This window comes from Podarcis pityusensis, assembly GCF_964106645.2.
Source record: "Podarcis pityusensis genome assembly, chromosome: 5".
Classification (NCBI taxonomy): domain Eukaryota; kingdom Metazoa; phylum Chordata; class Lepidosauria; order Squamata; family Lacertidae; genus Podarcis; species Podarcis pityusensis.
Window position 1 is genome coordinate 11,771,979 of NC_138032.1, and position 14,380 is coordinate 11,786,358.

At 44.7% G+C, this 14,380-nt stretch overlaps 1 protein-coding gene and 1 long non-coding RNA gene across 5 annotated transcripts in view; one reads left to right on the forward strand and one right to left on the reverse strand.

Moving 5' to 3' along the window:
- TBL1XR1 (TBL1X/Y related 1) overlaps positions 1–14,380 on the forward strand; it is a 177,503-nt gene that overhangs the window by 129,994 nt on the left and 33,129 nt on the right. For all 4 annotated transcript variants that reach the window (XM_081008074.1, XM_081008071.1, XM_081008072.1 and 1 more), the window contains exon 3: positions 8,418–8,520. In XM_081008074.1, the coding sequence (XP_080864200.1) occupies positions 8,463–8,520 (58 nt within the window). In that variant the 5' untranslated portion in view covers positions 8,418–8,462. The remainder of the gene's footprint in view (positions 1–8,417; positions 8,521–14,380) is intronic.
- The window catches only part of LOC308478546, a 30,299-nt gene that overhangs the window by 6,064 nt on the left and 9,855 nt on the right, over positions 1–14,380 (reverse strand). The window lies entirely within an intron of this gene.

The window sequence follows — 14,380 nt, forward strand, 5'->3', positions numbered from 1 at the left end:
GGCATACAGCTTCCGGGTCATGTGGCTGGCATGACTAAGCCGCTTCTGGCAAACCAGAGCAGCGCACGGAAACGCCGTTTATCTTCCCGCCACAGTGGTATCTATTTATCTACTTGCACTTTGACGTGCTTTCGAACTGCTAGGTTGGCAGGAGCTGGGACCGAGCAACAGGAGCTCACCCCGTCACGGGGATTTGAACCGCCAACCTTCTGATCGGCAAGCCCTAGGCTCTGTGGCTTAACCCACAGCGCCACCTGCGTCCCAATATAAATAATAAATACTTTTGCACAAAAGCACCTTCTTTTGCATATCCTTTCCAGGGAGCTTGCACACCGCCTTTACAGACAAGAAGCTAGTGTTCTAATAACCCGACATCTCATTCCCTTGCGCTTTTCCTTGGTCACCAGAATTTTATTCTCTCGCAAAATGTCAGCAGGTTGCTACGAAAAAAGATTCCAATCCAGTTCTGAACTGGAAGGTGGTTCAGTTTTCTGTCTAGATAACATGGACACAGAATTCTCCTAGTTCACTTGTATTTCCCTTGTTCCTGAGGTTGGAGGTGGTGGGTAGAGCCTCGTCCAGTAGCCAGAATAATGCTTTGCTCCAGGCATATTTGAAAAGTAGACCTTATCTGCATTTTCACCTGTTACGCTAGAAATTCAAGAGTGATGTGACGTGCTTATGGGAACATTGTGCCCAGCATTGCAGGCCAGCCAGCGAGGATGTGGTTATCATTTTTAGCATTTGCTTTCCCTTAAACTAAGCTCTCCCCCCATCCCAGCTCTTGCAAAAATAAACAAGCAAAAACAAAACAAAACAAAAAAACCACCCTGTCATTTTCTTTCTTTAGAAAATTCCAAACTGGCTGTGTCATATCACTTGCTTCCTCCGTTCAGATTGGGCCAGAGAGCTGGAGCTGGCTGCCTTAAATTAGGTCACAGAAGCTTAAGAGTATGATCAGAGCTGTATGTGAGCGCATGCAAACACACACACACACACACACACACACACACCCCTTGCAGCAAAATATATGCACTTCAACAGCGTATGAAAATAAGTCCATCTGCTTGCTTTGCACAATTTCTCACATGCTTTCTGGGTTCAGGTTTTCAAGACATTGTGCGTATTTTCTGGCAAGGCACCCGGTGCAGAGTATATATATTGGGAAAAATGCAGGCTTGTAGGGGAAAGGGACTGCTGGGTCAGTGGAGTGCCTATAGGATTGCAGCTTTAGCTCACCGACCTTCCAAATAAGCACCCATAGGGCTGCGCAGACAGTTTCACAGCTCAAGCTAAACAGGGATAAGAGAGTGTCTGGGGTAAAACAACAGCAGCAGGCTGCTGCTAGGAGTAAAAAAATAATGGGTTGGGGGGTGGCGACAAACAAAAGTGGAAGCGAGAGAACTGGGCTGGCCGGAACAGAGATTTTTAAAAATGGCACCTTATTGATTTGAATATCAAACTATTAGAGCAAATGACGTTAACAAAGCGACTCATGCTTCGTTTGCCTGCCCAAAATGAGAATGAAGGTGAATCATGCCCAATTATAAAAGACCTTGGAGCGTGCATTCATTTTTTTTTACATTCCTTTGCCTTTGTGAGTGCCTAAATAACAACGGCTAACATTCACATGTGCATTACTTTCTGGAAGGTGTAATAATAATAATAATAATAATAATAATAATTTATTTATACCCCACCCCTCCGACTGGGTTTCCCCAGCCACTCTGGGTAGCTTCCAACAAAATATTAAAATACAATAGTCCTTCAGATATTAAAAGCTTCCCTAAACAGGGCTGCCTTGAGATGTCTTCTGGTAGTTGTTTTTTCCTTTGACATTTGGTGGGAGGGTGTTTTGCAGGGCGGGCGCCACTACCGAGAAGGCCCTCTGCCTAGTTCCCTGTAACTTGGCTTCTCGCAGTGAGGGAACCGCCAGAAGGCCCTCAGCGCTGGACCTCAGTGTCCGGGCAGAACAATGGGGGTGGAGACATTCATTCAGGTATACTGGACCGAAGGCTTTCTGTTTAATGTGTTGTTGAAAAGGCATTGGCTAAGGCTGAGATAGGGAAACGATGGCCACCAGGAAGTTGATGGACAGCAAGTCCCATCATCCCTGACTATTGACCATGTTGGTGGGGGCTGATGGGTTTTAGAGTCCAGGCACATCTGGAGGGACATAGATTCCCCGAGAGCCTAGAATGAGAAGCTAGAAGAAATGGTAACGACTGAGGCAGTCCAGTTCAACCAAGACTGAGCTACAGCTTTTGCTTTAGATTGTTCCTAATCTACAGAATTTCTGAAAACACTTCTTGGTTAAAAAGGCATCCCCGGACAGAGTTTTAAGTATTGCGGTGCACCAGGGCTATAAATACCCTCTCCTTAGAAATCAAAAGTGCAAGCTTTCCGCTAGCAGCTTCTCTCAAAGCTTAGAAAAGCACCTCGCAAAGCTCATTTGTTCCACACCCACGAAATATTTGAAAGCCCGAATGCAACACTTCGGAGGAGTCGATCAATAACATCTAGCAGGAGGCAATATTTAAGAACTTAGGAGGAAGTGGGGGGGGTTGATGTCAGTCCTAATTCAAATTGATACCTAATAAATACATCCCGATAAAAGATGTAATGCATTTAAAATGTATGAACCACCTATTCATTATACAAATTTGCTTCCTTAATGACTTTTAGATGGATGATTCCACCCAGCTTCATTTCTCCTTTGAGTTACGCTAGGGCAGTTTATTGAAACTTAAGGGGAGGCTCATTGGAAGTTATCCTTCTGCATAAACTTGGCGTAATTTATAATAATGCTTCGTGGATAAATCAGAAAAAGGCCTTGATCCTGTCACCGAATAAATTGCTGTTGAAACGTCCATGGTGTGATGGGAGCGTGCATGGGAAATTTGGCCATGGGCTGTAGCTGAAGAGGTAGATGAGTGCCAGATTAGCCATTTCCAGCTGGCTTTGGCTCACCTTTCTAGCAGTCCCTGATTCCTCCAAAAAGTCTCTTATTTTTTTTTGGGGGGGGGGGGGTTATTAATTAATTAATTAATTAATTAAATCTGTATACTGCCCTTCATCCAAAGATCCCAGGGCAGTTCACAGCAGAAAAATACAAAATGAGAATACGAAATGCATACAGTCATACCTTGGGTTACAGATGCTTCAGGTTGCGTTTTTTCGGGCTACGGACCGCCAAAACCCGGAAGTAACGGAATGGGTTACCTCCCTGTTTCAGTGGCCGTGCATGCGCAGAAGTGCTAAATCACGCTTTGCGGATGCGCACAAGCGCCGAATCACAACCCGCGCGTGCGCAGATGCGCTGCTGCGGGTTGGGAACGTGCATCCCGCACGGATCACGTTCGTAACCCGAGCGTCCACTGTAATAAAAACATAACAATAACACACACACCCTCCCACAAGCACATAAAAAAGCCAGTGTTAATCAGCCGAATGCCACGTTGAAGAGAAACATTTTTGTCTGCCACCTAAAGATACGTAATGAAGGCACCGGGAAAGCCTCCCTGGGGAGAGCATCCCACAAATGGGGAGCCACTGCGGAAAAGGCCCTTTCTTTTGCTGCCACCCTCCGGGCCTCTCGTGGAGAGGGCCACAAAGAAGGGTCTCAGATGATGATCGCAGGGTCCAGGTTGGTTCATATGATCAGAGGCGGTCCTTGAGGTATTGCAGTCCTGGGGCATTTAAGGCTTTATAGGTCAAAACCAGAACTTTGAATTGGGACTGGAAGCTAATTGGCAGCCAGTGGGCAAGGATAGTTGTCGCTTGCTCATTGAACAGGGTGGCCGCTGAATTCTGTACCACCTGCAGTTTCTGAACCATCTTCAAAGCCAGCACCATGTATAATGCATTGCAGAAATCTAACCTAAAGGCAAAGCAATTTGGAAGAAGTCAGGCAAGCACACAGAAGTATTGATTTTTGAACCCAGAAGACCAGCACCTGTCTCAGTTTTCCTTCCTTCCTTCCTTCCTTCCTTCCTTCCTTCCTTCCTTCCTTCCTTTTTATCTCAGTGGGATAAAATAAGCTTAAAGATACAACTTGCATCTCCTAGAAAGCTTCAGCATGCGTTTCGAACTTGGGCCTCCCACAATTAAATCTGAATACTCCTCCCCTTGAGAAAACATGCACACACTGAGTAACATACTACGCAACGTTGCCACGACATCTGTAGTTGCAGCTTTAAAATAGACCCTATTTCACATGGCAATGGGGGGGGGGGAGATTCTCCACCACTAACCCACTGCACGTTTTTGCTCTGAGCGGATCATTTTTTTGAAGGGAAAGAAGCTGACGACTCTCACAAAATCCAGCTCTGCGATGTGTTGCAAAAGACTTCCCAGCCATAACTTTCTCGTCCTTAAGATGTGAAGAAGGTCATTGTCAACACTTGATGCAGTTCACAGTCGCTGTGATGCATTATGTCAGCATTTTGGGGGGTTACGTTCCACGGTTGGGTATTAGATATTTATAATTTGGCCATAAAAGCTACGCAGGACTTGAAACTTGGCACCAGGGATGGAAATCTGAAGTAACTGTTTATCATTCTGGAGCAATTTGGCTCGCCCAGCCAGAGCTGCGTGGCCTTCGCCCATTGACAGCCAGGATGGGCGTATAAGCGATAGACTTGGACCATTCCCCACTCAGCCACATGATGCTTAACCCTCCCAGCCTAAATTCCACCCCTACCCCAGGTTGTTAGGAAAGAAAAATCGGGGAAGGAAATGCGTAAAAACCCTCTTCGTGTTTGGGTTGTTCCTTGCTGTAATTCCAAGGCAACGCTGTATTGTATTGAACATACAAAGTGCAGTCGGCCAGTCTTCATACAGCAACTGGTCCCAAAACTTGAGCATCACCCAGCCAAGCCCAAGCTTCCCTTTCCGCCAGGGGTCAGGAACCTGTGGCCCCTTCATATGATACCGTATTCCAATAATCCCCCACCCCTTGGCTGTGCTGACTGGGGCTGATGGGAGTTGGAGTCCAATAACATCTGGCGGGCCACAGGTTCAGCCTGACGTCAACAGTTGTACCAACTGAGTTGTACCAACGAAATCTTGAAGGGTGTGGGGAAGAGAGGAGCATTTCCAGCCAAAGTTAGGCCCCACAGCCATTAAGTACAAGCAGATGGTAAAATCGGTGCCCCGTTAATTAGGAGAAGAGGAGTTCTTTGCTGTAGCTCAGCCGCCACCAACATGGCTTCCTGCAGATGTTTTGGATGACAGTTCCCATCAGCATGTGCTGGCTGAGGCTAATGGAGGGTAAACAAAGGCTGGAGAGGCCTGAGAAGGGTGCATTTTCCAAACAAATAATCTTTTCTTTCCTCATCATCCAAACCACAGCTCACTTCACTTCTGCACCTCTGGGAAATTCACTGTCTAATAAGCTATGACCCGCAACTTCCTGAGAACATTGTCAAAATTATATCGTGTTACTTTTGCTTTGCTTTCTAAGAGATGGGCTGTATCACGATGGCTTTTAATGGAACGGGAGTTGTAATAATTTGCCACAGATGCTTTTCAGTTTGTGCAGGTCAAGTTTTAGGGTTGTTAATGCAGGTCCAGAATGAATTAAGGGCCAAACCCCCCAAAGGGGGAAATATCTACTGAATGTGCTTAGAAACCTCTCTGCAGGCAAGAACCAAGGCTTATCGGGCTAACCAACTATGAGAGGAACTCCTTTTCAGACCTTATCACACAAAGATGTGTTCCAGCTGCACCGGCTGCCAATTCATTTCTGGGCCCAATTCGAAGTACTGGTTTGGACCTATAAAGCCTTAAACAGCCCAGGACTGCAACAGGGGAGATTTATGTTTTATTCTTATTTTTATTACGTAGTTTGTGGTTTTTTATATATTTTAATTTTATGTTGTGAACCACCCTGAGATCTATGGATGTAGGGCACTACACAAAATTCAATAGGTACTAGTAGTACAGTGGTACCTTGGGTTAAGAACTTAATCCATTCTGGAGGCCCATTCTTAACCTGAAACTGTCCTTAACCTGAGGTACCACTTTAGCTAATGGGGCCTCCTGCTTCTGCCGCGCGGTTCCTGTTCTCATCCTGAAGCAAAGTTCTTAACCTGAGGTACTATTTCTGGGTTAGCAGAGTCTGTAACCTGAAGCATCTGTAACCTGAAGCGTCTGTAACCCGAGGTACCACTGTAGTAGTAATAGTAGTAATATTGCAACTATAGCCTGCAGGCAGCTATATTTTTTTCCATTTTATGAAACTGGGCTCCAGATCATGTGAAGAGCGTACATTGCTGCAAAAGTCCAGAATGTGGGGATTGTGTGAGGGTGGGGGACGCCGACAAAGGAGCAGAGCTTAAGAGTGATTATATTGATGTAATCTTTTCTCATTTGAAAATTGCACATCATGTGTACACACCAAAGCCCCTATTATAATAGTTTGATGGGCTTTAACTTGTGTGTGTTCTTCATCCTATTGACCTCCGCGTGTTGCTGCTTAGGATATTTGCAGCACCTTAAAACCGGCAAGTGTATGTTGTCTATTCATGAGTAAATTTAGCCAGGCCATGTGTTTGTTGTACTTTGAAGATTGGGAGAGAATGTGTTCATTGCAATAGCCGCCCAGGCACCGTGGAAAATATTATGTAAAAAGTTAGTATCTCTTTTAAGAGATAATGGCTTTTTCCATAGCACCCACCCAAAAGAGAAGGCCTGGCCTCTGAAGAGAGATGTAAAATATACTTTGAGCTGCTTCTCTTGTTCTTTGGGAAGACCAGAGTCCCAGCCACTTGCAACAGTGTAGAGAAAAACATCTCTCTAAAGTTGTACCGCAGGCTGGAGGGTGTGCTGGGGAGAGGACCTTGTGCTAAGCGGTTGGGTTTATATCTAAACTTATCACTTCCCTTATTTAAAAGACAAAAGGATCACCTTGGAGAGAAGGCGGAATATTTATTTTGGAAGCCCACTGAAACATTCTAAATCTGCACACATAGATTAGGCAGGTATAAGCAGTTTGCACTGTGATGTCCTCCTTGGGAAAATTGCCCATTCATTTCACAGCCTTCCCTTTTTAAACATCCTCCATTCACCATTAATTATTTTCATTTTTTATGTTACACTGCCACCTTTTGTCCATTGGATAGGAAACCTCTCGTCAGCTTGGATGCCTGCCAGGTTTTTTTTTATTATTATTATTCTCCCCTGTTTTCCTTGATCAGTATTGGAAGAGAACACTTTGAGCCAACCTTTGCAATATATATAGGTGAACGATAATGCCATTTTTAAAAAATATTGTGACAACAGCCTGAGTGGCAAATCACTCAAATTCTAGTAATGTGCAGTGCAAGTGAAAATATCCTTGATGCTCCCCAAATATCGTCCTTTACCCTTGTGGTGTAGAAACTGCTTCCATGGGCCTTAGGTAAAGGTAAAGGTACTCCCGACAATTAGGTCCAGTCGTGGACGACTCTGGGGTTGCCAGCGCTCATCTCGCTCTATAGGCCGAGGGAGCCGGCGTTTGTCCACAGACAGCTTCCGGGTCATGTGGCCAGCATGACTAAGCCACTTCTGGCGAACCAGAGCAGCGCACGGAAACGCCATTTACCTTCCCGCCGGAGCGGTACCTATTTATCTACTTGCACTGGTGTGCTTTCGAACTGCTAGGTTGGCAAGAGCAGGGACCGAGCAACGGGAGCTCACCCCGTTGTGGGTATTCGAACCGCCGACCTTCTGATCAGCAAGCCCTAGGCTCTGTGGTTTAGACCACAGTGCCACCCGTGCCCATGGGCCTTACCTCGAACATTTATACTTGTAGTATCTGGATAGAGGAATCAGACGGGGAGCGTAGATGGCATAATTTTTCCATGTATAGATGCTGCCCTGGCTTTTCCCCATCTGCTGCCTTGCCTTCCCCAGAAGACATTGGTTACAGTTACACCTTTAAGTCGCTTTTGCAATGGCAGGCTCTGCATTTCTTTCTTTCTTTAGAACCTTTATAAACCGCTTGTTCGGACAAAAAAATCTCCAAGCGCTGTACAAGTCGATAATGATATATATAAAGATGACTGAAGTCCGCAGGCGCATTTTAAAAACGCATAAAATCATCATTAAAAACAAAGGGATAAATCAATATAACATTTGAAGGAAATATAACTAATCCATGTGTCTGGATAGGCTTCCTGGAAGGGAAACATTTTCAGCTGGTGTCTAAAAGAATAGGTGGCTGCCTAATTTCAAGAGGCAGGGAGTTCCACAGTACAGGTGCTGCCACACTAAAGGAGGGACTTCTTGGAAAGGCAGAATGAACATTGTGTGGCACCTGTAAAAGTGCAAGTTAATGTGCCATTAAGTTATTATTTATGTATATGTTTTTTAGAGACAAAGAGCAGTAATGTTCACCTTCAGATTCTTAACCTGCTGTGTTTTGCTTTGTCCAGGGTTATATCCTTCGTTGTGACCTCATGGTTTAAGCGGGCATAAAGATGAGTATAAGCAGTGATGAGGTTAACTTCCTCGTATATAGATACTTGCAAGAGTCCGGTGAGTATTTGGCTAATAATTCTTTGAGGGATCCGTTTTGGGGGCAGTATTTAACAAATATTCAGACATCCTTCAGGATCTGTATGCATAGTGGATGATAGACTAGAGTATGACTCATCAAGGCAATTTCTCTTACCCAGACTCCCATCTGCTTTCAAATTTCTGACATGGGGAGGATGACAATGGCCTACTTTAACATAACAGGATTATTACAAGTCCATATTATCCCAATTTTTGCCAACTTATGCCTTAAGATCTGCAAGGGAAGCTCTGCCGGTGGTCTTGTCGACGACGGCTATTTATTTGGCAAGGGTGTAGAGCAGAGCCTTCTCTGCAGTGACACCCTAGTTGTAGAACTAACTCTTGGGGGAGATACAAATGTCAGCTGGAGACATTTTTTGTTCCTCCATGCCAGTGCTTCTCAAACCTGGCTCTCCAGCTTTTTTGGGGACTACAGTTCCCATCACCCCTGATCACTGGTCCTGCCAGCTAGGGATGATGGGAATTGTAGTTCGAAAGCACCTGGTGACCCAAGTTTGGGAAACACTGCTCTAGGCAACGGAGGTGTTGTGTTTCCTGTTGAATGACTTGCTGATACATGTCTAGCGATGGTTTTGGGACACGTTTTAATACTTTTAATGTTTTATGGTGAAACATTGCATTTCATTTTAGATGTTGCAGGCAACCCTTTGAATTGAAGGGTGCTTTAAATATATAATAAATATCTATAGGTAAAGCATTATTTACTAATCCGAACTGCTATATGGATGCTAAATATTGTTCTTCCTAGAGCTGAACTTCCAGTATTCCTTTTCTCCCTGCTTTGTGTACAGTGGTACCATAATCCGTTCTGGAGGCCCGTTTGTAAACCACAACAGGTTGTAACCCAAGGCGCGCTTTCGCCAATGGGGCCTCCAAAAAAAATTTGTTTGTAATCCAAAAAACGGGTTGTAATCCCAAAAAAGGTTGCAAACCGGGACATGCACTTCCGGGTTTGAAGTGTTTGTAATCCAAAATGTATGCAAACCAAGACGTATGCAAACCAAGGTACCACTGTACTTGTTGAAAAGCACCAGTGTTTTTCAGTGAGTTTTTGACTACCCCTCGGAATTTAGTACATTGGCTTAATACAAAATGCTCAAGAAGATGATTATTCCAAAGCAGCTGTGAGATGCATTGACCAGTTTCAAGAGAAATAATTTCCGGGGCAGAGGCCTTTTTGGTGGTAGCCCCTGCTCTTTGGAATAAGCTTCCCAAAGAGTCCTGCCTGGTACCTTCGCCAACTTCATTCTGCCAGGAGTGAAGGTGTATTTGTTTTCAAAGGCGTTCTTGAGTTCTTGATTGTTATTTTTTTACCTCCAATTTTTCGGTTATGGAGTTTGCTAATTGTTTTTTGTCTGTGGGATGAATTTTGTACTCTGAAAAGCTGGATTCTGTAACCTGTCACTTCTGCCCAGTCTGGCTCAAAAAATGTTCTCAGCTTTAATGCAAAAGCAGCATATGGTACCCCAAGTGGAAATTGTCGTCACGGATGGTTTTTCTTATGGAAGTATATTACCGGGAGAGGAGTAATATGGGATAAAGCTACACAGAAAGGAGATTGCTTACCTAGATTGTAGCACACAGAACGCCAGTTCTTTCTGACTAAGATCATGTTTTGTACATCAAAATAGACTTTTAAAAAAGCATGCACTGGAAGTTTTGTTAAGACTTATCTAAAAAAAAGTGTGGAAAAATATGCATTCTCAGGTGTTGATTCTCTTCCAATTTTCAAACAAAACTTCAACTTATTTTGGCCCAGTGTGCATCTTGAATTGCATGTTGTATGTAAAATTCAAACTTTCTGTGTACTCTTTCACACGGTGTTGGATTCAGAAGATACTGAGTTTTATTATAGAAAATAATGAAAAACCAAATGGAACACTATAAAAGGTGGGGTATGGGGAATATTCCTTGGGGAAGGGGTTCTTTGTACCTGATAAGAGCTCACCTTCCTGAGCATTTTGGTGAATTGTCTGCTATTTTTGCAAAAAACGTTTGAGGTTAAACTATAGATTGACTAGACTAATGTGAATCAGACAAACTGAGCACTTTTAATGGAGAGACCCAGAGCTTCAGTGGGGACTTCAGTCTTACAACAAGCAGTTGGGAAGTTTATTCGGCCACTTTTAGCATTGCTAGGGGACCGGGTGGTGCTGTGGGTTAAACCAAAGAGCCTAGGACTTGCCGATCAGAAGGTTGGCGGTTTGAAACCCTGTGACGGGATGAGCTCCCGTTTCTCGGCCCCAGCTTCTGCCAACCTAGCAGTTCGAAAGCATGTCAAAGTAAAAGTAGATAAATGGGGACCGCTCCGGCGGGAAGGTAAACAGCGTTTCCGTGCGCTGCTCTGGTTCACCAGAAGTGGCTTAGTCAATCTGGCCACATGACCCAGAAGCTGTCTGTGGACAAACACCGGCTCCCTCGGCCTATAGAGCGAGATGAGCGCGCAACCCCAGAGTCGGTCACGACTGGACCTAATGGTCAGGGGTCCCTTTACCTTTACCTTTTAGAATTGCTGAGATATTGCTAGCATGGCTCACATGTTGTTGGAACCATCTCCACATCCAAAGGAGCAAAAACCTAGCAAAAGCAGAGTAGAACATTCCCTTTTAATTTTTATTTTCTTTTTAAACTGAGATGTGGTCGACCCAGCTCATTTCTGGTGTGAGAGTGGTATGTAAGCGTGATAATAATTCTGAGGGTTTTGCCGCAGTTACATAGATTCCTAGCGGTTCAAGGCTCTTCATTCTACCGTATTATGTTTTTATATGTGTTGGAAGCCACCCAGAGTGGCTGGGACAGGCCAGCCAAATGGTTGGGGTATAAATAATAAAACTATTATTATTACTATTATTGGAAAGGACCTGTAGTTAATCCAAATTAAAACAAAAGAAATCCAAAAGGCCACAAGGCAACCCCCCACCCACTCATTTCCCCCCTCCTGGCAATCAAAGGACAACAGATTTGCTGCCAGGCTATCCTCTTTGTGGAGAGAGGCAAGGGGCCACCACAGAGGATGTCCTGTTTCTGGTAACCCACACACCTCTCATTTGCTTTGCCTACAGAAAGTCCCAGGTTTAATCCCTGAAAACTGCTGGCAGGGCTGAGAGAGACGGCTGCCTGAAGCCCTAGAGAGCTGCTTCTAGTCAGTGTAGACAAAACTGAGCCAGGTGGAGTAATGACTCTATATAAGCCATCTTCCTGAGTTTCTCCTTCAGTAGCAGCAGAACAAGGGAATAGTAATAGTAATAGTAATAATTTATTACTTATACCCCGCGCATCTGGCTGGGTTTCCCCAGTCACTCTGGATGGCTTCCAACAGAATATTAAAAACACACCATCAAACATCAAACATTAAAAACTTCCCTAAACAGGGTTGCCTTCAGATGTCTTCTAAAAGCCAGATAGTTGTTTATTTCCTTGACATCTGATGGGAGGGTGTGCCACAGGGCAGGCGCCACTACCGAGAAGGCCCTGCCTGCTTCCCTGTAACCTCACTTCTTGCAGTGAGGGAACCACAAGAAGGCCCTTGGAGCTAGACCTCAGTGTCCAGGCAGAACGATGGGGGTGGAGACGCTCCTTCAGGTATACTGGGCCGAGGCCTCCAAGGAAGGTCTTAATGGACAGGCAGGTTCATGTCTGTCCCACTCTTTTCTGTATCCAAAAGGACCTGCATGTTGGTGATCGCACGTCAGTTGAACACACCCAAAATGGTTGCTACCTGTACTGGGGTTTTCAGCTCGAGATGCTATCCCCACAGGCTGTGAGCTGGAGATCACATCTCCTGGTCTAACCTGAGGTACCAGCCCCTCAGAGTCCAAACTGGGACTCTTGTGACTTCTAATTTCTCACTTCGTGTGTATGAATTGCTCAGTAGGATGCAATGTTTATCTTCGAAAAATCCCACTCTTCAGTTTTTCCTGCAGTAGCTGTAGCATTCTGCTTAATTCAGCCCAAACTGGAAAATGTATTCATTCCCTCTATTGTTTGCACGTTAGCCCAAAGCGGGAGTAAATTAAGTTCCCAAAAAAAGCTCGCTCCAAAGCCCTCCTTGTCTGATTGGACCGCCTTCAAGAGAGGGTTGCCTTCACGGGGGAAGTGTTTGGAAAGGGAAGCGGTTTTTTCAGAGAGCTGCGACCCTGGCTCTGCGACCATGAAAATCCTGCGTGGGGTGTCTCCATGATAAATCACAGCAGTGCCAGCTCAACAGTGGCTCATTAGTGCTAGCGAGTGCGGCGTCCAGGAATGAGATGAATACACACATTATTTCCAGGGATGGCAGAAAGCCGGCGCCTGGCAGCTGAACTCAGTGGTGTGCGATTTTTAAAGCCTAGCTACCCACAGAACCTTTAGTAATGTTTAGGTCCTGCTTATAATATCTGTTTTAGTTACTCATTGCGTGCCAAGGCAACTGAAAGCAGTGTACCTGTGGCAGACAATCTGCACCCCTTCTCTCCTTTACACTGTCCTGCCTTGCTCCCTTGTAGTCTTGTTTAATTTTGAGAAAGTTGTCTTTTTGGTGAGCCTTAACAAGTCGTTCCTCTCAGGCCCAGATTTTTTAAAAACAACAACAGCCATGATCCATAAAATTGATGCTCGCTGCATTGACGATAATTATTGTAATTGTTAAGAGCGAAATTCTGTTTAATTATTATTTGCTGCTGTTTTGAGAGTTAATTTTATCGTGTACTGTTCTGTTCTATTAGATTATTGAATATTACTTTATTTGATAGAAGTCAATCCATTTTAAGCGGGACGCGGGTGGCGCTGTGGGTTAAACCATAGAGCCTAGGACTTGCCGATCAGAAGGTCGGCGGTTCGAATCCCCGCGACGGGGTGAGCTCCCGTTGCTCGGTCCCTGCTCCTGCCAACCTAGCAGTTCAAAAGCACGTCAAAGTGCAAGTAGATAAATAGGTACCGCTCCAGCGGGAAGGTAAACAGCGTTCCCGTGCGCTGCTCTGGTTTGCCAGAAGAGGCTTAGCCATGCTGGCCACATGACCCGGAAGCTGTACACCGGCTCCCTCGGCCAATAAAGTGAGATGAGCACCGCAACCTCAGAGTTGGTCATGACTGGACCTAATGGTCAGGGGTCCCTTTACCTTTAATCAATTTTAAAGTTACATTTTATTGTGGCTTTTTGTGTTGGGATCAGATTATTGTAAGGTGTTTTTCTTTTCTTGTAAATTTTGTAAACCGCCTTGTGTGGAATAGTAAACAAAGGCGGTACACAAATTAAAAGTGAAATGATAAGTTTCACATACAAATGCTATAGGCTTGTTTGCCCATTGTCTTACTTGGGGGGCTGACCTAGATATGTCCATGGTACTCACGTGCACCAAATTTTGGAATTTTGGAAATTCTGAGCTTCAGAATGCTGGCGTTTTGTAGCACCTACATATGAAAATGTGCAAGGAAATTTACATTTTCCACATTGATTTTTTTAGGAAGTTCTTGGTGGGACAGATCATTGGACCTAACAGAACTAGCTTGATGATGTTGGGTTTCCCCACACTCATGCTCATACTCCTGAACCCCAGCTCACTGTCTTTTCTGGATTCTTTTGTTTATTCCCTCCCAATTTTTATTCATTAAAATACATATAAATTGCTTTTTCCCAATTGTTCAAAGTGTTTCAACCCATAACTGTAAAACAACAGCAACAAACGAAACAAAAGCTCTGGGGCAGCTCAACCGGTAGAGCATGAGGGTTGTGGGTTCAAGCCCCACGTTGTGTAAAAGATTCCAGCATTGCGGGGTGCGGGGGTGGACTAGATGATGCTAATGGTCCCTTGCAGCTCTACAATTCTATGAAAAGTTTCAG